Raw genomic sequence first — 22,593 nt, 5'->3', positions numbered from 1 at the left:
AGAAGCCCTGCGAGGCAAGTACCACGGCAGGACTGGAGAGAGAGAGGCTGGGGCCCTTCTACATCCACAGTCTGCACTTCAGCCTGAAGGAAACACTCAAGGTTTCTGAAGGAAGAAGCGGTGCACACGGAACTGGAATAGTGAGGTTGGATGAGTTAGTGAGGAGGAAGGGCCCAGAAACAAGTTCATGGAATGCTTATTTTATCTGTTTTAAAAATCAGAGACCAAACACCAGAAGATGGAGTGATGAGAGATACTTCATTTATAACACACATCTGTAATTTACAGAGGATTTTCGTTTACATGATCTCATTTTACTTTCACAACAATTTGTAAAGAACATTTGTCACATTTCACAAGTAAGGAACTGCTGCTCAGAAATGATGCTATCACCTTTGGTAAGACCTTTGTTGGTTTTTGGGACACTGCCTTCTCCCTCCCCACCCACCCCATTATTTCTTCTTAGGAGAATTCCTGTATTTCTCTTTAAATATAGATGCCCTTGGGCCTGCTTTACTCTTTAGATAACCTCTCCTACTCACCAGTTTAAACTATCACATCTCAATTGATACCTGCCCAACCTACGCAACAGCTCAGACCTTTCCACGAGCACCTGAACTACAGACACACAGTGACCTGCAGAAACTACTGCTTTCATCAAGCTCGTCCCAAACCTAATTTTTACCTGAGGCTTCCCCTTCCTCCCGTATTCCCTATTCTGTCAAACAGTATAACCAAGCAGTCCGATGCTGAACAGCAGTGCCCCCTGCAGCTTTTCTTTGGCTAATTTCAAATAACAAAACAGGAGGAAAAGCATTGAGGCTCACCACTGGGGGAGAAGTACAGTGCATCCCCAGGTGCACAGAAACACGCCAGCAGGAAGTGCACTGCTGCAGGAAGGGCTGGTGCTCAGCAGAGGGACAGGACTGGCAAAAGCCACCAGAGCTCAGAGGGGCGTGGATCCTAAACACTCAGCATTATTTGTTAATAGTTTTTGGATCCCGATTTTCAGTCTTTTTAAACACAGTCTGACTTTGAAGTTGCTTCAAATATTTCTTTAAAAGCAAGGTTTAAAATCTGAATTCAAAAGATAGAGGAATCTTGTACGATAGACAAAACAGATATTATTAGTCTGATTTTACAATTCACTCACTCCACTCACTTATTTGTTCAAACATTTACTGAGCACTTCTTAAGGGCCAGGCATGGTGCGAGGCACTGGGATATAACAGTGATTATGACAAAGTCCCTCAAGGAGCTCACAGTCTAATGGTAAACTACAGAGTAAACTGAGGCACAGAGTGGTAAATGACTTACCCAATGAGGTAGAAATAGCTAGGTACGTGAAAACGTGGGAGTGGAGCTGGAGAGAGGGCAAGGTACAACTTGTCGTAAGTAAAACCCCTTTGACTGAAGAGCAAGGCTGCACACACAAACATTATAAAAGCTGCTTGCAAAAACCTTAAAAGAGTTTCCAATTGTCACCATGACTGAATTCATGTCTCACAATGAATTCGGCGTCATCTGACGGCATTTCTCTACCTGCCCCCAAAGCCACTGGGCATGCCAGCAGCCTGCTGGGAGACAGCAAGCAGGTAGACAGTTTGAAACCAAGAAGTATCCGACTCCAATTTCGGCACTGGGAACCATATCAAAATACTTTAATTAAATCCACAAACATAAATGTGTAGCACATTTATGATACTTCTACATGTAGAAGTTTGGAAAAACTCTTCTTTAACCCTCATCCAGAGGATTCTAATAAGTTATAGATACCAAAGAAATGAAAGAATTTGTCTGCCACTTCCTATATATACATCATTTTGGCTGTACAAGGGTGAAAAGTGTCACTCAGACATGTCATAAGTAATTTAAACATCATACAGGTATATACAAAGACATCACATTTAAATTCGTGTGTACATCTATCTAATGTACAACAGTAACTGCAAATATGAACCAGTGTAAGGCAATTTCTTTTGTGATATATGACATACTCCTTGAAGGGAAGAATCGAGTCCACGAAGAACTGTCCATTTCAGCCTGACCGTCTTCATGACACTCTGTGATGAAGCCATTTCAGGAGGCAAGATATCTATTTCACTGACAAAAAGCAGTGAATAATTATAAAATGAATTGTTTTCAAATGTGGAAACCCCAATTCCTCAGCCATCTAAGTAGTGAGCTCCTCAAAGACACTACCGGCCATGATGTGGCTACTGAGACGAGGGCAGAGAGCACTTCAAGGATAATTTATTGCTCTGAGAATCAAAGTTGATACATAATTCTCCACAAAAATGTTCCCAAAAAACTCGGTAATAAAGAAATTCTCAAATGCCATCAGTTGCTTACTTCAAGCAACTCTTCACTTTGCTGAGGATTTTCTTCTGAAAAAGAACACAAGAGAGAAATTCACTTAGGTGAAGGTTTGATAGGCAAATATGTAAAAGAATACACAATCCGACTACTTAAAACCCTGAAGATGCCTGGTCAAGAACATGTAAACTCAGTTAATAGCACAAAGCTAATTTTTCCAGTCGCTCAAGAATAAACTGTAACTCGAACTTGTGCCTGAAAGCACCCATCAGAGAATGGAGGAAGCCTTCCGTTATGAGCACTTTCTTGGTTTCTTTTGGAGGCATGATTCCCCGTCTTTGTAATTCTTTAGTCTTTGTGCTGTGGTCTGCGTGTGGGCAACAGCCCCATCTTCTGGTCACTCGAGGCATTTTCTGTCAGTGAAAGAGCTTCCTGTGAGTCCAGCCTGTGGATGACAACCACCCTGGCCTGCAGCGCTTGCTGAGTTCTCCAGTTGGCTGGGTCTTTGTTCGGATGCAGGCTGGGTACTGTAATGGCTTCTGCCCAGGCCATCACAAGATGTACTCCCTGCTCAGGCAATTCCACTATTTGGGATCTGCTGTTGGGCAGTGCTGCAGGCTGGGGTCCCAGGTCAGATGGAGTTGCTGCTCTGGCCAGGTGGGTCCAGAGATGACATCCTTAGAAATGTGCAACTGAGGATTAACTCTTATAAAGTGGGCTGTTGGCTGAGTTGAGTGAGTGTTCAGCTGCCTGGGTCAAGCAGGTCTAGACCTTCCCTTCTCCAAGATGTGCAGGAGGGGAAGTCTCCCAGGCAGGTCATGGGCAGGCTCTTTGGCTGAGTGCCCTATTCAGAGACCACTGCAAGTTGGTATCACCATGGGACCAAACATAATTCCAAGTTTCCACTGCTTATCAAAATACTGACAGCTTACTGAAAATACTGTTGTACTCTTAAATTTCCCTAATCACAAAATTGGTATATTTACCCTCCTCAGGGCGTTCTGGATGTGTGCTCTCAGATGAAGAAGTCTCGACACCTTCAGCCCTTTTGTTACCTGTCTGAGCCTGCTCCACTTCACACAAATAGACATCGATAGGTCCTTTGGTGCTCCTTATGTGCACTGTGATAGAATCCTAGCAAAGGACACAGGAACCGTCAAGATGAATAATAAATCATATTTTTTCATTCACTAGAACTGCAAAAATCTCAAGACGCATTTGAGAAAATCATCTTAGCTTTGTCACATGAAAGCACTGGCCAATTCACAGGCTGAAAACAGCTATACTTGATCCTGTGGTAATGGTTTCAGAGCCATCATGAGAATACCTCAGTACTCCAGGGCTGTCTTTTTCTACTCAGGACCTGACCCCTTCAAGGAGGCCGTACTTGAGTCAAAAATCAGTGTTTTGATGACAAAGAACTCTAGAATACCCTAGTCTCACAGGATAAATATGTGCTTATATTTCCAGACCAATGAACAGGTCTTGAGATAACTGGGCCATTCTTTTGTCCAGATGAAAGAACAGGAAAATATCAAAATATACTTCAAGTAAAACATCAAAAAGATAGGTAAGATTATTTATAAAGGACTGTTATTAACTCATTATGATTTTCACATCCTTTGATTTCGGATTTCCTCAGGATTAATCAAAATACTTTTTCCATAAGGTATCAGGCAATTTGAGTGCTTCTGCTGGGAATTATGCTAAATTCTTAAGGAACAGCTCCGGTTATAAATGATTGCTTTAATTGGGAGCTGGTTTAACTATAAGAAAGTCTGTTTTCTCCTGTTTAGTGCAGTTAGGCCTGGGCTAGACACACAGACACCACTGCTCCCTCCTGCTCTACACTTCACTGTGATCTCATACCAGGGTGAGTACAGGGAGCTGCAGCCTCTTAGACGGTCTCAGAGCCTCACTTGTCCTTGCTATGACTTCCTGGTACCCAACAAGTGGGCTAGAGAACATCTGTGCTCAGCTTCGAGAGTGCCAGGTCACATCTGGTTTGAATGAGGAATCCTGTACAATTTAATAGATATTTCTAAACAATAAAAGAAACTAATGTTACTCTCAACTGGAAGCCAGCTGAGACTTCACATTCCACAAAATTAGGTGTTGTCAAACTTCTGTAAAGGGTGAGCCAGTAAGTATTTTTGGCTTTGCAAGTCATACTATCCCTGTCACAATCCCTTAACTCTGCCACTATAGTATAAAAGCAGCCAGAGACAATATGTAAACAAATGGGCATGTGGCTGTGTCCTGTTCAAATTACTTCTAAGAACAAGGAGCAGGCCAGATCTGACCTGAGGGTCAGTTTGCCAGCCACCATACTAGGTCCCCAGATCTTCATGGTCAGGCTTTGGTCAGTTGGGCCCATGTGCACAGACTTGAAATGAGACTCTAAGAGAAGTCTCAGGCATGATCAAAGGCTCAGCCAGATTCAGCAATTACAGTCTGAAGCAGCTCATAACACAGGGAAAAAGCCAAAAGTCCCCAGTGCCTTGGTTGAGACCACACCTTACTTTTGGAACTTTAAGATGGGCCAATTCTTGGTGATTCTTCTAAGAAGTAACTATGAAGCCACCTTAACCAGGTTTGAATTCTGGTGACCCTGACAAAGATAACTCATCTTTGCAAGCTTTCGGGCCCTCATCTTTAAGATGAGAATAATGACTACTTGATTTGTTGTGTTAGTTAAGACAAGTTAAAGGGTGTAAAGTGCCTTGAGTACTGTCAGTATGAGATTTATAGTGCACGTGCACACAACGGCTCTGAAGCAGCCTCTGCCTCCTGGGTTCAAGCAATTCTCCTGCCTCAGCCTCCCGAGTAGCTGGGATTACAGGTGCACAGCACCACGCCCGGCTAATTTTTTGTATTTTTAGTAGACACAGGGTTTCACTGTGTTGGCCAGGATGGTCTCAATCTCCAGAACTCATGATCCGCCTGCCTTGGCCTCCCAAAGTGCTGAGATTACAGGCATGAGCCATGGTGCCTGGCTTTAAATCTTTTTAAAAATGCAGGGTTACCTACTTCTCTGGGAGCCGGAACATCCAATCTGGTTTCTGCTGGAGCTTTAACTGCAATGACGATTTGTTCATGGAAGGCCTGAATGCTATGAATGTCTTGATATGTCACATATGCTAGTGTAAAACTCAGTCAAGGATCTCTACACAGAATGCTATTTATTGGGGAGATAATGTATCTCTAGTAACTCAGTAACACAAGGGTAATATTAGAATGTCTTTAGTTTTTATGATATGCAAGTTCACAATTAAGGAAAGCAGTAAAAAAAATTCATTGATCATTTTTATTATTCATTTAAAATTAAGATTTTGTAGTGTTCTACAATATTTATAACTCAACCTAAAGAGTTTAAGCTGTACTATTGTAACGATGATAATTTCTAGAGAAAAATATTAATAAAGTCTGAGTCCCTAACACAAATATAGCTCATAAAGGAATTCAAATTTTCATCCTATTCCCTTTTCAGTTACAGTAAGCTAGATCTTACTATAATTTTGAGAAAAAATATTCAGGACTCATCCCCTAAAATGAAAGATAGAAAACAATCCATAAAAAGGTGTAAACAACTTGGAGATTGTTTCTCAAGACTATTATGTATGACATTACTTCTTCCAAAATTATTTTCCATCTCACTGTCTGAGTCTTTTTCGTCTGGTTTCACTGTACTGTCTCAAATTTTACCTCAAATTTATTGAGTTTCCCTAGCATTTTTTTTTTCCAATTGGCTGCAGTAATTGGTGCTTATTTTTTCTTTTCCTTCCAGTCACTGTACTGTAGGAATAGAGGTTTTTGACTGCTAGAGAGTTTTAAGTAAATCTGAGGTATGGAATATCTCAGAATCAGTGCCCCCTCACAAAGGGGGCCACAGGAACGGCACAGCATACAGGTCTAAGACACCCAGGAGGTCAGTACCAAAGACAAGGCTCCCCCAGGCCCATTCCCCAGTTCCCAGAGACACTGAGTTTCAAAGGAAAGCTGCTATTAAGCAACAACATGCTTCTGTGGACACGAATGGCAGTTTAAGCACCACTTCAATGGCAATTCACTGTTTCAGAAATCAACTTCCATATACAAATTTCTAGGAAAAACACGAATTTCACAAAAGCCAACAAAAATTTATTATCTTTATAGTATTCAGGCTATAAAAATGAATGCTCCACTGTTTTAAATGGCAGCATCAACCTTGGTTTGGTACTATACCCGAGGTCATCATCCAGAATTTAAGAAACGCCACACAGAAGTTAAAACAACCTACTGTGTAGTCTGTGTATGTTTGAGGCTACACTACCAACTTGTACTTACTTAAACTTTTTTTTTTTTGTTGAGATGGAGTTTCGTTCCTGCAATGGTGCAATGTTGGCTCACCACAATCTCCGCCCCCCAGGTTCAAGCAATTCTCCTGCCTCAGCTTCCCGAGTAGCTGGGATTACAGGCATGCACCACCATGCCCGGCTAATTTTGTATTACTTTAGCTTTCAGTGGTCTAATTTTATATTTTAAATATATAAGTTAAGTCACCAAGCTGACTCTACTACCTAAGTAATCTGCTCTGGAAGCAGAAATTTTAAAAAGGTATAGACTTAAAGGATATCTTTCATTTTCTTTGTCATCTGTTAACTCAAACAGCTGCTGAGCACAATCCTTAATTAACTCATCCAAAGCATCTTCCATTGCTGATAAGTCAGAAAGTTCCTCCTGTAGCTTCTTTTGTTGAGGAACTGCTCCAAAATTGCTAAGATCAGATCCTCTTTAAAAGAAAAAAAAAAAAAAAAAAAAAAAAAAAAAAAAATCACCATCAATACCAACTAGGAGATAACAAAGGAATTTGATGTTAGGTTACTGGAACCTCAAATGTTTACCATAGGTGTTTTCCACAACAACAGAAAGTAGAGACTTTTAACTTCTGCCGTCTTTGTTCTAGACAGTCATTATTCCTCCTGTACATAAATTATTTATAGTTCATCTCACAGTCTTTTGCAAAAAAAAAAAAAAAAAATTACATTCTAACAGAAATTAATAATTGCAGAGACAGCCTAAGGAGGCAAAAAGAGTATTGAACTAAGAGTCAATAATATCCAGCTTAAGCCTCAGCCCTACTACTTACAAAATAGCTTCTGATAAGTTAGTTGCAATCTTATAGTACATGAATTCCTAAATACGAAAAAAAGGTGTTGGCTAAATGACGGTTCCTCTGCTAAAATGTGATGAGTCTGTATTTTTCCCTAGCGTACACATTCTATCTGAATATAATGGTTATATTCAACATTATAAAAAAGACATATTTTCTGGCCAGGCTTGGGTGGGTCACGCCTTTAATCCTAGCACTTTGGGAGGCTGAGGCGGGCAGATCACCTGAGGTCAGGAGTTTGAGACCAGCCTGGCCAACATGGTGAAAATATAATATAAAATATAAAATATATTTTATATTATACTGAAAATATACAAATTAGCTGGGCATGGTAGTGCACACCTGTAATCCCAGCTACTGGGGAGACTGAAGTGGGAGAATCACTTGAACCCAGGAGGCAGAGGTTGTAGGGGGCTGAGATCAAGCCACCATACTCCAGCCTGGGTCCTAGAACAAGACTCTGTCTCAAAAGAAAAAAAAAAAAAGACATACATATTCTCTTTAGTTATTAGTGTCTACTCCAATATGATATGATCAGGCAATAGTTATTTTCATTTTTTTCTTTCAATTTTAATGGAAAATAAATTTGAGGACCTTAAAGGAGAAAGGTCCTTGCCTTTATCTTTTATCTTTTGCTTGGCAGTTTTCAAATCTGATTCTAATTAGTGATTCACAATGCAAGCTGATTTAAACTCTTAAGGTGTTTTTTACTGTTGTTTAGTAAGCATGCTCAAATTAGAATTTAACCTGCACTTCTGTACTATTGAAAAAATAACCTCTTTTATGAATCCCTTTCCTCTAAATACTAAGTTAGTTATTTAGGGTCATTTCAGGATCTTTGCTGGTAGGTTTTAATTTGCCTGAGAGGTCACTATGTACTTACTTGCTGCAGCTATTTCTCCCTGTCCCAAAATACTTGTCTATTCTAGGTGTAAGAGCTTTTTTCTTATGTGTGTGCACACACAAATACCATTCTTGACATCAATGTCTTAAGCTCCTCTTTCCCTGGGATCCCTTCTAATCATGTCAAGTCTTTAGCAACTTCCTTTTAGACACTGTCTGATTTTTTTTTTTCTCTGAGATGGAGTCTTGCTCTGTCATCCAGGCTGGAGTGCAGTGGCATGATCTCGGCTCACTGCAACCTCCGCCTCCCGGGTTCAAGTGATTCTCCTGCCTCAGCCTCCCAAGTAGCTGGGACTAAGGTGTGCACCATCACGTCCAGCTAATTTTTGTATTTTTAGTAGACACAGAGTTTCATTATGTTTGTCAGTTGACCTTGATCTCTTGACCTCATGATCTGCCTGCCTCGGCCTCCCAAAGTGCTGGGATTACAGGCGTGAATCACTGCGCCTGGTCTGAATTTTTTTTTTTTTTTTTTTAATAATCAGGGCAGTGTTTCTAACACTCCGCTATGTCATAACCACCTGAGCTACCTGTTCAGAATGTACTTTCCTGCTTTCCCTCAGAACTACTGAATCACAACGCCAGAGGCTGGAGGCCTCTAGATGTTTAGTACACTTAACGTGTGAAAACTACTGTTTTACAACCTTAACAGATTTTCCCAATATCAATCATCAATTGAAACTGAGGAAATACTCTTAAAAAAATTCATGTACTCTGTAGGATGATGCAAGAAAATTTTAGAATCCTCTTCTATCAAGAAGTCATACCTTTGTTTTATATTGTCGAAACACTGCTACTATGTAGTTTTTTTTAAGCATGGAATTGTCACTTGATAAGAGGGAAAAAAAAAGCCATGAAAAGTTTGAAAGCAACTCACATCCACCGAATATGATTCTTGGATTTTTTTTCAACAAGTTCGATGCCGTCTAAGACGTTGGTGATGTCATACACCCTCCGCTTCCGGACTCCCAGCTTTGTTGCAACCTTGTTTAAGTCAAGAATACCCCCAGGAGCGGATCTGACGAGATCCATAAATTTTCGAGTTAAATAAACCAGTGATACATCAAAACGAGGTCTCTTCACTTTTAGGGCTTCTGGGAAACAAAACAAACATATTTGTAAAATTTTAAATAACATTCCTCGACTCATTTAAAAAAATCATCTATTTACTCTTGATCAGATAGCAAACATCTACAAAAATTCCCACACATTGACCAAATCAAAGCTGATTTCTATGAAATAAATTTTTCAAATTGGATTAAAAAATTCACTGGCCTATCCTGGGTCTAAACAATGGCTTTTGATTTAAATAAAGGAGTATCTGAAATCTGCAACCAGTGTCCACTTAACGTGGATTTTTACAAGTCTACTGCATCTTCTCAGACAAAGCAGTGAGTTTACATTTGCATCCATACCACTCTCAGGAATAGAATTAGACATGATTTTTAAAATTAAATTTCTCATTTGGTCTTCAAGTTAAGGAATTCTTTACAAAGCAAAAGCAGAGAACTGGCTTTTTCCCCCCTTTTAATGACTCTATCCATTTAATAGTTTAAGTTGTCTGATAAACTTTTTGAAAGAGCCCAAACTAGTCTTCGATTAAGACAATAAAAACATACCTTGATCAAAAGTGGTATCTCTATTTTTAAAAATATTCACTATCCTATATTAACAGATAGACAAATGAAACAAAAATTATCCCTTTAATTCCCTCACTCACTACGATGATTCAGGGTTTTCATACACACACACACCTCTAATACACTCACACTTGTGTGTCAATCATATACATAGTTTTTAAAAGCAAAAATAGGACCATGCTATTTTGTGACATGTTCTTTTAGCACAATACTGTGAACATCCTGACATGTCAACAAATGTATCTCAACATTTTTCTTAATGGCTGCATACTTAACTGTACGCAGTATTCGCTATTTATCCCAATATCAGAAATTCAGGCTGTCTCCAACTCTACTATTTTGCTTAAAACTTCAATGAATCTTTTTGTGGTTAAATTATTTTATGTTCCCTTAGCTGGATATTTTTAAGGAATTTTGATACGTACTGCTAAACTGCTATTCAGGTTGTGGGTTCTACCGTATATACCATTTCATGCAGTATACACAGGCCTCATCTCATGCCCTTGCCAGAACTAAGTATCTTGTCATCTTTTCCAATTTGCTACATTTGATACTAAGAAAAAGTTCTTATGGCTTGGTTTGCAGAAGAAATAATCTCTAAAATAACTTTGTTGTCATTCTGGGGTGGAATATATGACTTTCCTTTTCTTTACTTCCACAGCACACCACAGTCAGTATGCCTCCAAGAAATGTCCATCCTACCTTCAGCCAGAAATGTCCTTACTCAGAACCTCCACAATGTCACATTTAGTTTAAAGACCACTGGTGGTTACTTCAGGAACAAAGGTACATATTTCATAATATAAATGTCTTCTCTCTGGAGCCCATTCCTACACTTAAGATTAAATAGGGGTAAATTAGGAAATTTGAAAGGATTTTTAATTGGAAGTAGAAGGTCACAATTCTACAACAAACTCAGGAAGATTACAAATGAGAAATTATAACTTTAAAAAGCATATATTTATACTAATTATTAACAAGGCATGGTCTTATATTATGCTCAGGATAAGTCTATTTCTATGATGTCATTTTATAAAGAACGCGTATAACCAAACACCGAAAACGTGACAGTTGCTGAGGGGATCTAAATAGGACTACAGAGGTCTTCAAACCAAAGCAACTCCATAGTCTAATAAGGAACTCCATTACGTCCCAAGGTAAGTGCTAAGAGAGGTATTCAAAGGCACCTGATGCCACAAAATAAAACCTTCACTGAAGTGGGGAACTGAGAAGGCCTCCTGATAGGAGTATACTGGGCACAGGGAACTGCAGGGTGAATGCGGCGTGTTTGCTCACTCTGACAGAGGGTGGGAGGCTGAAGTGATGGAGAGGAAACCACACCTCAGAAGACAAAGCAGCCTTAGAGAACCTGGGGTGCTTTGGGAATCACAGGTGGCATAGCTTGAGCCAGGGAGGAGGGTGGCATTAAGCAAGAAACAGCCTGTGAGGGCCCTGTCTGTTCTAGCCATTCTCTATTGCCTTGTTTCTTTTAATATGAAATGACTTATTGATTTAATATAAACACTTAAAATCAAATATACGAGGAATCAGAGTTTTCTCCATATGTAACAGAGCATCACTGAAGAACTTAGGTTGCATGATATCATAATCCCATTTCTGTATTAGACAAATCCCTCTGGATTTTTCTAGCATGCAGGCTGGAAGCTGCCTGCCTTCTAAGAACACCCAGCAACTTCAGCTACAGAGGAAGTTAGACCCTGAACTAGGAGAATCAATTCAATGTAGGGGTAAAGACTCCAGGCTCTTGCATCAGAGAGGCAAGAGATTTAACCCTGACTCTGAGCAAGTCACTTAACCTCCCTGGGCCTTTATAAAATTAGAATTCTAATCCACACCTATGTTTTGAAGGGTGGTTGTGACAATCCATGCAGAGAGCTTCGGACAGTGCCAGGCACTATATGAGCTCAATAAATGTTAGGTATTATTATAAATTGGAGGTATGGGACAGATGCAAGAAACACATCAAATGTGAAGCTGAGCAAACTTGGTGACCAACTAGGGGTGAGACTGGCAGGCACTGAGGAACAAAGGGTTAGTATTTCTAAGATCCACATTGACATATCTATGCACTATCTACCCACTGAGATTAGGAAACTGAGGTGGGGCAACCTATCACAAAGACTTCCAGAAGGAGAGGGAACTAGAGATACTTATCTCCTTTAACAGACACCCTAAATATTAACCTAAGATAAGGAACAAGAAAGAAAGAGTAGATTTCTCTACCAGGAGGCATTCTGAGAGAACAGCCTTAATTTAAGAGACTGTTCTGTGGAGAAGAAACGGGCACTTGGGCACATTATTCAACCCATAACCTCAAGAGTTTTTACTAAAACTTGAAACTTTACATTTCAGTGTACAAATATCACATTTCATTTCAGTTTCTCAACTCACATATTTAAAACAAATCATTTTAGTTATATGAAGTTCAAACTGACAAAACCTACAGCCTATTCAGGAATCAACTTACTTCTCATGGACACATATTGTACGTTATCTTCTAAATTAATCCTTATTTTTGATGGCTGAAAAAAAGATAAAAAATTTGACTTAGTGATTTTAAAACAACAATGCAAACAAATAGCATTTTCTCTACAATGTAAGGTCTGGGAATAGGAATATAATTACTGGCCTGGCACAGTGGCTCATGCCTGTAATCCTAGAACTATGGGAGGAGGCCAAAGCGGGTGTACCACCTGAGGTCAGAAGTTTGACACCAGCCTGGCCAACATGGTGAAATCCTCTTTCTACGAAAAATACAAAAATTAGCTGGTCATGGTGGCAGGTGCCTGTAATCCCAGCTACTTGGGAGGCTGAGGCAAGAGAATTGCTTGATTCTGGGAGGTGGAGATTGCAGTGAGACAAAATCGTGCTGCTACACTTCAGCCTGGGCAGTAGAGCAAGACTCCATCTCAAAAAAAAAACCCACCCCCCCCACACACACAAAGAATATGATAATTACTGAATATATCAGGTACTGAGGATAAAAGGAACATGAAGATCATTTCGACACTGTCCCTGACTTGGGAACACTCAGCAGAGACAGGAGATCTATCTCAACCAACACATGCTCACTCCTTGTTATTAAGTATAAATGGTTCCCAAAAATTTGCTCATAAGCTTTCATAGGCAGCTATGTATTCCCATTATAATTAATGTAAAAACAGCAGCATTTCTAATAATGGAAAATAATGTATGCTGTGGATAACTAGAAACTTTTGCATTAAAGTTTCTTTTATATTCCTGAAACAACCAGGAAATTAGTAGAAGCTCCATTATCAATGTCCACCATTTTACCAGCTATTTAGAGGCTCTGAAAGTTTGCATAAACTGGTAGTAACATTTAGAAACTGTTTTTTTGTAAAATATAAATAAAATGAAATCAAACGTTAAAATGAAAGCATATGAACAGAAACTCCTAGTAACATCAATGTTAATGTGTCTTCAGACAGGCTGTAATCAGGTTCAACTCTTATCTAAGAAAAAACTGGCCATAAAGCAAAACTGGGGCAAGTGAATTCCACAGGTGCTCTAAGAAGAGAATCAACAGTAGTACTATGGATATACCCAGACAGGGAAATCACAGAAGGATTCATGGCGAAGGTAGCCCCCAGGTGAGCCTCGCCAAGCAAGCCAGATTTGCCTGAATAAACAACTGTGGGGAAAGAAGAAACAGACAGGACTGTAGTGCTGGAAATGAACAAAGGTGCGAAGATATACGTGGCACGGCATGTTTCTGGGAACACACCTAAGTGGTCAGTGTGAAAGTGACTTGATTTTGAAGCTGGGAGGGCATGCTGTCACCACATAAAACTCATGCTGAAGAGTTTGGGCTTTATGTCATAACCAGTAGAGAATTACCAAAGGTTTCTGAACAAGACTAGGACATAATGAAATAAATGGTTTAGAAATCTAAGTATGGCAGCAATATAGCAAAAGGACTGGGAAACGAGCAAGCCTGAAGGCAAGGTGAACAGTTAAGCAGCTCTTTGTTAGTATTAACAATATCCTTGGCACAACGATTTCCTTACCATCTATGACAAGATGATAGCATCTATCAGCAAATTAACCTGATATGGAATACTTCCATCAAGATAGAATCCCACTGTAAAATTAACTTAGTTGTTAGAACTGAACACACAGATCTGCTAGGAATGCTGGCCTTGGGGGCAGGGACTGTGTCTGGCCAGCTCTCTCAAACAGTGCTGACGATGGTGACTTGCAAACATGGTATCCAACAGTGAAACCCTGAAGCAGTCCTATCAAAGTCAGACATTAGACAAGTGCGACCAACTGCCATTGCTATTTTTACGTTTAACCCTTGCTAATAGTATGAGACGGGCCAGCTATTGCAGCAAGATTCTTGAATGAAAAGAAATAAAATTTGTTCTTATCACATTGATTTGAAACACACATAAACAAATATCCTAAATTATTATATATAAGCTCAGAGGTGCCTTGCTGCAGAGGTTCCCGTTCTTAATTCAGAGTAGCAGGCCCAGGCCCTACATACTGGCTCCCAAAGAGGCTGCCTCACTACCTATGCATTCTAGAGGGGCATCTTCTCTGCTCCACACCTCCCTACCCATCTCATCTAGGCAGTGGATCACAGGCTGGTACAGGGATAACACCTCAATTAGGCATACGAAAAAAGATGGCTTTGTTTTCCCTACTCTTTGCTGTTAATGCAGTTCCATTACATACTGGCTATATTGATGTATGTGGGAAAACAGTCTCCAACAGCATTCTTTTCTTTTTCTTCCTCTTTGAATATAAAGACACTATCTCTTTAACTTGGGGGAATCACAGTAGTACCATCGCCCCTCAGGGCAGACAGCATATACAGATAAATAGATAGAAAGATGGTAAGTAGGTAGATTGTTTGCATGTTAGCTGCAAAATGAATGCATAAGGCAAAAGCTTACAAAATGAAAATCACTCAGGCTGCTCTCGTGCCCTGACAGAGTACACAGCTCTCTAGGAGCCAGCAACTTCTGGGGCAAGTCTGCACATTTTTTCCAAGTTCCAGGCTATTTCACCACCGCTCCAAATCACCTACCTAAACACCTATACTTTTATGTGTAGCTATGAAGAGATTCTTCAAAGGTGGAAGAAATAAAGAAAATGTGAATTTTAGGGACTAAAATGCTAAGCATTGCCTACAAGCTAGTTAGACATTGCTGTATACAGATGTTTCTCTGTACCAATTCTGTTTTGGGGAACAATATTCCTTCAAGAGGTCTTTGGAAATATACTATTCTCAAAATTATTGCATTCTCACCCATTCCAGTTTTCCTTATTTTTCAATATGCAGACCAAGTTCTACCTCTAATCAATGCTATTTTCTCCCTTCTCGAAGTCCAGATCCTCTGGGACTCTCTTTTCCAGTCTGTCCTTGGACAACAACTTCAGATTCCCTGACCTTTGGACTCCAGGAGTTACACTAGCACGCTCCCAGGTTCTCATGCTATGGACTTGGACTGAGCCATGTAACCAGCATCCCAGGGTTTCCAGCTTGCAGCCAGCCTGTCGTGGGACTTCTCAGCTTTCATAAACATGAGCCAACTTCCCTAATAAATCCCCTCTCGTATCTCCACATGCAATCATGCATCTTCTCAGAAACATCATTAGGTGATTTTGTTGTGTGAACATCATAGAGTGTTTAAACAAACGTAGATGGTATAGCCCACTACACACCTAGGCTATATGGTATAGCCTATTGCTGCTAGGCTGCAAACTTGTATAGCATATGACTGACTGAATACTGCAGACTGGTAACTAACACAATGGTATTGTGCATCTAAACATAGAAAAGGTAACATTCGGTGTTAAGACCATTATGATGGCTACAATGTCACTAGGTGACAGAAATTTTTCAGCTCCATCATAATCTCACAGGACTACCCCCGTATATATGGTCCACCACTGACCAAATCATTATGCAGTACATGATTGCATGTGTGTATATATATATATATATATATATATATATATACATACACATACACACACACACACACACACACACACGCACACAATTGGTTCTGTCTCTCCAGAGAAACCTAATACAGATTTGGTACCAGAAATGGAATGGGTCATACTTTGTACCTCACCTTTAAAGGCCTGCTGGGACTTGGGTCTAGTTATAGGTCTAGATGCAAAGAGGGGTGGTGGGCATGGGTCCTGATGAGAATCAGCATTGTCTTGCCTGGGAACTAATAATGTTTCAGAGGAGGCCATTACTATTTTCACAGGCAATGCAGAATGAATCCCCCCAGACAGGGATGGAAAGGCTGATACCACTGTAGGTAGAAATGCTACTGCCCCTCTGGCAAACAAGACTCATCCGAATTTAGGGGCTTAATGTGTCCAGCCTCATCTTCCCACATGATCCCATCCAAACTTGCAGAGATCCCACTCTTTCCCAACCAATACCCTCACTTTAACAGTAGATGCTCTGTGAGGCTGAGAGAGTACAACTTTCATTGTAATATGCCAGTTGCATGATGAAGGCTTGCGTTTCATTTTCAGGAGTTTCAGACCTATGGCTACAGGATAGAAAACTCCAACCCAGGACACACTTAGAAACTTTTAGGTCACTTATGTGGAGCTCCAATCACGAAACTGAATCCCCGAGCTCATCCTTTTCTTTCGTCATGTTGTCTAAAGACACTAGGAGCAACCAACCAATGCCATTATAATCCTTGTTTTTCCAAAAATGTCTGAAAGCGTCACTAAATTATTTGCCTCTTATAAGTGGTGAATTAGAATGTTAAAGGCATTTATTTTGCATATCTATGAACAGTTCAAGCCAAGGGCTACCAGTGCTCTCTCTACGAGAAGTAGAGCCCTTGGCATTTTTAGGTTCTAATCAGGTGAAAGGATCAATTCTAAAAACCCCAATTAAGGAAACTCATCCTTAAAATTCTGTTCCCCTAGAAGGATTCCTGGTACCAAATCTGTATTAGTATTGGTCTGTCTCTCTGGATAACCCTATCAATACAGCAATAACTTTAATTTTAGATATACAGTAGTCCACCCTGTATATCTAAAACCACAGTGGATACCTAAAACCACAAATAGTACCAAACCCCTATGTAAACTAATTTTTTCCTATACATACATACCTATGATAACGTTTAACTTATAAATCGGGCATAGTAAGAGATTAACAGCTAATAATAAAACAGAACAATTATAGCAATATACTACAATGAAAGTTATATGAATGTGGTCTCTTTCTCAAAATATATTATATTGCAGATCTTAGCAACCTCAGAATAAGATACCTTTTTCTTTCCTTACTAAGAACTTAAATCTTTTCACTTAAAGGAAACACCTTCATCAATTCTCTTAGGCATACTGGAATTGCCAGCATCACTACTCTTGTGCTTTGGGGCCATTACTAAGTAAAATAAGGGTTATTGAACACAAGCATGGTAACAGTTGTTCTGAGAATCAAGACAGTTACTAAGAGACTAAGGGCAGAGAGCAAAAACAGCATGGGAACTCTGGACAAAGGAAGATTTGGGTGCTGGGCAGTACTGGACAGCTGGAGATTTCATCACACTGCTGAAATGGCAAGCAATTTAATACTAACAAATTGTTTATTTCTGGAATTGTTTATTTTAAATTTTCATTTAAATTTTAATATTTTGGGAGACCACAGGTTAACTGAAATCAAGGAAAGTGAAACCTCAGATGAGGGGGGATTAATATGAGTTTGAAACCTAAGTAGGAAAATCTAGTAGACAGTTGGAAAACCCTCAGGGAGATTTATAGATTTGGGAATTATGACATGGTAACTGAAAATACCAGAAGTATATGTCTAAGATTTCAAGGGATGTCTGTATCTGCTGATATTAGATGCGAAGTGGGTTTTCCACAGTGAGCTGAGTTTTTATCAAATTCTCAAATTTTAAGATGACCAATATAGATGGTACCAATATACAGTTTGACTCTCAAATAACACAGGTTTTAACTGTGTGGGTCCACTTAACATGTCGATTTTCTTCACCCCCTGCCGCCCCTTAGATAGCAAAACCAATTCCTCCTCTTACTCTTCATCAGCCTACTCAATATGACAAGATGAATACCTTTACGATGATCTAATTCCCCTCCACGAAGACTGTCTCTTATGATTTTCTTAACAACATTTTATTTTCTTCAACTACTTTATTATTAGAATACAGTATCTAATACATGTAAATACAAAAGAAGTGTTAATCAACTGTTTATGTTATCAGTAAGGCTTCCAGGATACAGTAAAGGTTTGGGGAGTCAAAATTATATTCAGATTTTGAATTTCATGGGATTTGGTGCCCCAATCCCCGAGTCATCCAAAAATCAAATGTAGATAGTAACAGAAGTCATGGGAAGAGTGAATGAACTCCCCTGAGAAAAATGTGTAGAGATGGTAGAAGAGAACCCTGAATAACATCAACATATGGTCAGCTGCGGCGGCTCATGCCTGTAATCCCAGCACTTTGGGAAGCTGAGGTGGGAAGACTGCTTGAGCCCAGGAGTTCAAGACCAGCCTGGGCCCTGTAGGGAGGCCTCCATCTCTAAAAATAAAAACTAAAATTAGCCAGGTGTGGTGGCATGTGCCTGTGGTCCCAGCTACTTGGGAGGTAGAGGCAGGAGGATCACTTGAGCCTGGGAGGTCGAGGCTTCAGTAAGCCATAATCATTGCACTGTGCTCCAGCCAGGGTGACAGAGTGAGACTCTGTCCCGGAGAAACAAACAAAATCAAAATGAAGGAATGGGAAGAGGATGAGGACAAGGGAAGGCCAGAGAAGCAGATGGAGTATCAATGTCAAGGAAACTCAAGGGAGAGTTGTGTCAAAACTACAACAGCTGATGCATTTGACAAGATTGTCCATAACCCAACAGCTGATGGAACTGACAAAACTGTCAGTTAGAAAGGTTTTCTTAGAAGTGTGCTTAGGGTAGGGGGTCCCCAGGAGTGGGCTGGGTAGTAACAAGGGACGATCAAGTGGTAACACTGAGTGTAAATAACTTTTTCAAGTTTAGCTGTGAAGGGAAAGAGAGACAGTAGATGGGAGGGAATATGGAATTAAGGGAGTGATCTTTTAAGATGGGGATGGATTTAGAATGCAGTTTTAGTAGTGAAGAATTTATCATTTGGAGTCAGAAACTTGTAGATTCAACCCAAGTTTCACCACTTACTATCTAGCCACAGGCAAGCCAGCATTACATACATCTCCAAGTCTGTTTTGGCAACCGTAAAACAAGAATAATACTATTTTATTCTAAAACACTGCTGCGAGAAATTAGGCAACGATCACAAACTATTTGGCATGGGGACCAGAATTAATGACTTGGTAAATGTTTAATTACTACTAGTTATAAGAAGAAAGCAGCAAAGAAATGGAAACTATGGGGAGAGGCCGGGGGCGGTGGCTCATGCCTATAATCCCAGCACTTTGAGAGGCCGAGGTGGGTGGATCACCTGAGGTCAGGAGTTCGAGACCAGCCTGGCCAACATGGTGAAACCCTGTCCCTACTAAAAATACAAAAATTTGCCGGGTGTGATGACGCATGTCTATGATCCCAGCTACTTGGGAAGCTGAGGCAGGAGAATCGCTTAAACCTGGAAGGTGGAGGTTGCAGTGAGCTGACATTGCGCCATTGCACTCCAGCCTGGGCAACAAGAGTAAAACTCCATCTCGGGGGGCAGGGGGGAACCCAGAAAAAAAAAAAAAAAAAAAGGATAAAAAAAAAAAAAAAGAAAAAAAAGAAAATACGAGAGAAATGGAAAAGGATGCATTTGTTAAGGGTCCTGAGAACTGCAGAGAATAAAGCTGCTGAATAAAATCAGAACAAGAATAAAATCAGCTTTGGCAGGAAAGGGAGCCAAATCTCCTAAACATTTTCTCTGTCATACAGGTGGGGAGATAATTTGCTGGACAGGAGCTGTGACGTGGGAAATACGAAGCGTGGACAAGGTTTTAAACGGCTGCAGTGGAGTAAAAGGATGGGAGAGGAGGCAGAAGAGAACAACAAATGATAGGTTGCAGAGATACAGCTAGAGTCCGTAGAAGGAGAAAAACATGGACTTCCCAATGCAAAGTTGAGCAATTTTCTCCAACAGTGCCTTCAAGTTCCGACGTAAAAGGGCATAAGACTGACACCACGTCTGTGAGCAGGTGCTGAAAGCAGAAAGGCGGGAGAGCGCAGTTCGCAGCACGTGACGGGCAGCGCCTGGTCCAGGGGGAGCCGACCACCGAGACGAGGACAGGAGGGGTTGCCGGCGGCGCGGGCGGGAGGGGGCCAGATCTGGGAGACCCCCGCCCGTGCCCGTCCCGTCCCGGCGCTTACCAGCAGGCCCTCCACGTTGATAGGGTCTCGGCATCGACGGCGAACTGTCTCCTCCGCCGGGTCCAGTAGGAGGCTGGGCAACTTCCTCGCTGGCCGCTGCTGACTCATGCTGCCCGGCCGGGCGTCCCGCTCCCCTCGCACCCCGAGAGCTCTCCCGCCCTCTTGCGACCAGCTCGAGCGCCGCCCCCCCAAGCGCCGATTTCCAAGGGCCCAGCACTTAACGTGTCTGCGGCCTGCTCCGAGGCGCCGCCCGGCTAGGCCGTCCCGCCCGCAGGCAAACGCGCCACGGCCTCACGTGCCCGTGAGCTCCGGACGCAGACCGTAGAGAAGGAGGGAAACCCGCGCCTCTCAGGTCGCCTGGGCCGCCATCTTCCCGCATGCGCACTGTACTGCCCCCCGCCCCGCGCATGCCCTCCGCGGCCGTACCGCTCCCACGCAGCGATCCTCTCCTGGATGCCGGAGCCCTGAAAACCCGGACCGCGGTATTCACGGAGAGGATAGCAAAGGAAAAGGAAGAGGTGGAGCTGGATTTTAGAGGAAGGGGAGGGGGTGAGAGAATAGAAAGAGGCAGCCGGGGAAAACGCAGCGCCCGCCTGGAATTCTCGACGCTGCTAACTGAAAGTTCTGAACTGCACAGATGTTCATTTATTCTCTTTTTTTTTAAAAAAATATGTATTTTTGTCTCCCAGGCTGGAGTGTAGTGGTGTGGTCACAGCTCACTGCAGCCGCGAATCCCCAGGCTCAAGCGATCCTCCCTTCTCAGTCTCCAGAGTAGCTGGGACTACAGACGCGCTCCACTGTGCCCAGCTATTCTTTCTTTCTTCTTTTCTTTTCTTTCTTTCTTTCTTTCTCTTTTTCTTTCTTTCTTTCTTTCCCTTTCTTTTCTTTCTTTCCTTCTTTTTCTTTCTTCTTTCTCTTTCTTTTTCTTTCTCTTTCTTTCTTTCTTTACCTCCCTCCCTTCCTCCCTCTCTCTTTCTTTCTTTTCGAGTTGGAGTTTTGCTCTTGTCACCCAGGCTGGAGTGCAATGGCGTGATCTCATCTCAGCGCAACATCCGCCTCCTGGGTTGAAGTGATTATCCTGCCTCAGCCTCCCAAGTAGCTGGGATTACAGGCATGCACCACCACACCCGGCTAATATTGTAGTTTTAGCAGAGACGGAGTTTCTCCATGTTGGTCAGGCTGGTCTCAAACTCCTGACCTCAGGTGATCCTCCTGCCTTTGCCTCCCAAAGTGCTGGGATTACAGGCATGAGCCACCATGTCTGGCCTGCACCTGGCTAATTTTTAATTTTAATTTTAGTAGAGAAAAGGTCTCAGTATATGCCCCAGCTGGTCTTGAACTCTGGGGCTCGCCATGGTCTACCAAGCGCTGGGACTTTAGGCATGAGGCACCACACTCAGGCTTCATTTATTTGTGTCACAGGCTGGTCAGTGTTGATGCTTAGTAAATGTGGGTGACCAAACCTCTGTGGAATTGTTTTACTTTTATCCTCCCTCCTTCCCTCTCTCCCTCCCTTTCTCCCTCCCTCCCTCCCTCTCTCCCTTCCTTCCTTCCTTCCTCCTTTCCTCCTGTTTGATGAATGAGTTATTGTTGACCTATTGTGTCAGGTAATGGAGTGGGCACAGGACATACTCATTTGAATATGCCATGGGTTCAACCTCCAATTTCAGTGGGGACAGATAAGTAAACAGAGCACATTAATTAAGCTGGAGCTAGAAGGTGTGCTTTCAAATCCTGGCTGCTTCTACTTATAAACTAGAAGACCTTATTAGTCAGTTACTTAATCTGTCTGTGCCTCAGTCTCCTTGTCTGGAAAAGGCAAATAATGACAATACTTACTTGATAAGGTTGTTGTGAGGATTAAATGGATTAATGGATACAGGTTGCTGTGATTGGAACAGAGACCAGCACGTGTTTGAAATAAAAAGGCAATACATCGTGGTATGTACAGGGTTGGAGGGAAACAATTGGTTAGACTGGGGGTTTTTACCCAGCCTGAGGTGGGCGAGGTGAGGCAGGGAAAGCTTCCCAAGGAAGCTGGCTCCCCACTAGACTATGAGGTCAGAGGCTTCTCAAATCTTTTTTTTTTTTCTGTCACCCAGGCTAGAGGGCAGTGGCATGATTATAATTCACTATAAGGTCAAACTCCTGGCCTCAAGTGTTCTCCCAGCTAAGCCTCCCAAGTAGCTGAGAGTACAGGTGCATGCCACCATGCCTAGCTAA

At 41.5% G+C, this 22,593-nt stretch overlaps 1 protein-coding gene across 8 annotated transcripts; it reads right to left on the bottom strand.

The window, feature by feature from the left end:
• Positions 1-239: 239 nt before the first annotated feature.
• On the bottom strand, positions 240-20,774 carry E2F6 (E2F transcription factor 6). 8 transcript variants are annotated; one of them, XM_032294110.1, is made up of 8 exons: positions 20,371-20,767; positions 12,500-12,554; positions 10,714-10,846; positions 9,249-9,465; positions 6,932-7,087; positions 5,347-5,461; positions 3,303-3,450; positions 240-2,387 (listed from the first exon to the last, which is right to left on the bottom strand). In XM_032294110.1, the coding sequence occupies exons 4-8, from the start codon at positions 9,401-9,403 to the stop codon at positions 2,341-2,343; spliced, it is 621 nt and encodes a 206-aa protein (XP_032150001.1). In that variant the 5' UTR covers positions 9,404-9,465; positions 10,714-10,846; positions 12,500-12,554; positions 20,371-20,767; the 3' UTR covers positions 240-2,340. The 8 variants fall into 8 exon arrangements, 7 of the variants coding, with proteins under 7 accessions (XP_032150001.1, XP_032150000.1, XP_032149996.1 ...); XR_004273710.1 differs by lacking the exon at positions 10,714-10,846 and having other exon boundaries at positions 5,343-5,461; positions 20,371-20,774; XM_032294109.1 differs by lacking the exon at positions 10,714-10,846 and having other exon boundaries at positions 3,372-3,450; positions 5,343-5,461; positions 20,371-20,774.
• Positions 20,775-22,593: the final 1,819 nt, after the last annotated feature.

This window comes from Sapajus apella, unplaced genomic scaffold, assembly GCF_009761245.1.
Source record: "Sapajus apella isolate SASKATOON/1434 unplaced genomic scaffold, GSC_monkey_1.0 scaffold31, whole genome shotgun sequence".
Classification (NCBI taxonomy): Eukaryota; Metazoa; Chordata; class Mammalia; order Primates; family Cebidae; genus Sapajus; species Sapajus apella.
Note: the sequence above shows the minus strand (reverse complement) of the source record. Positions and strands in the feature narration are given on the sequence as shown.

What these genes read in the sequence shown, in the direction of transcription:
- E2F6 (XM_032294105.1), bottom strand. Translation starts at nt 20,478, where the DNA reads ATGAGTCAGCAGCGGCCAGCGAGGAAGTTGCCCAGCCTCCTACTGGAC. An exon ending in GATGACAAAGAAAATGAAAG is followed by an intron (nt 5,462 to 6,931) that starts ATATCCTTTAAG and finishes ACTGAGTTTTAC; the next exon opens with ACTAGCATATGTGACATATC. An exon ending in ATGTTCCGGCTCCCAGAGAA is followed by an intron (nt 3,451 to 5,346) that starts GTAGGTAACCCT and finishes GTCCTTTGCTAG; the next exon opens with GATTCTATCACAGTGCACAT.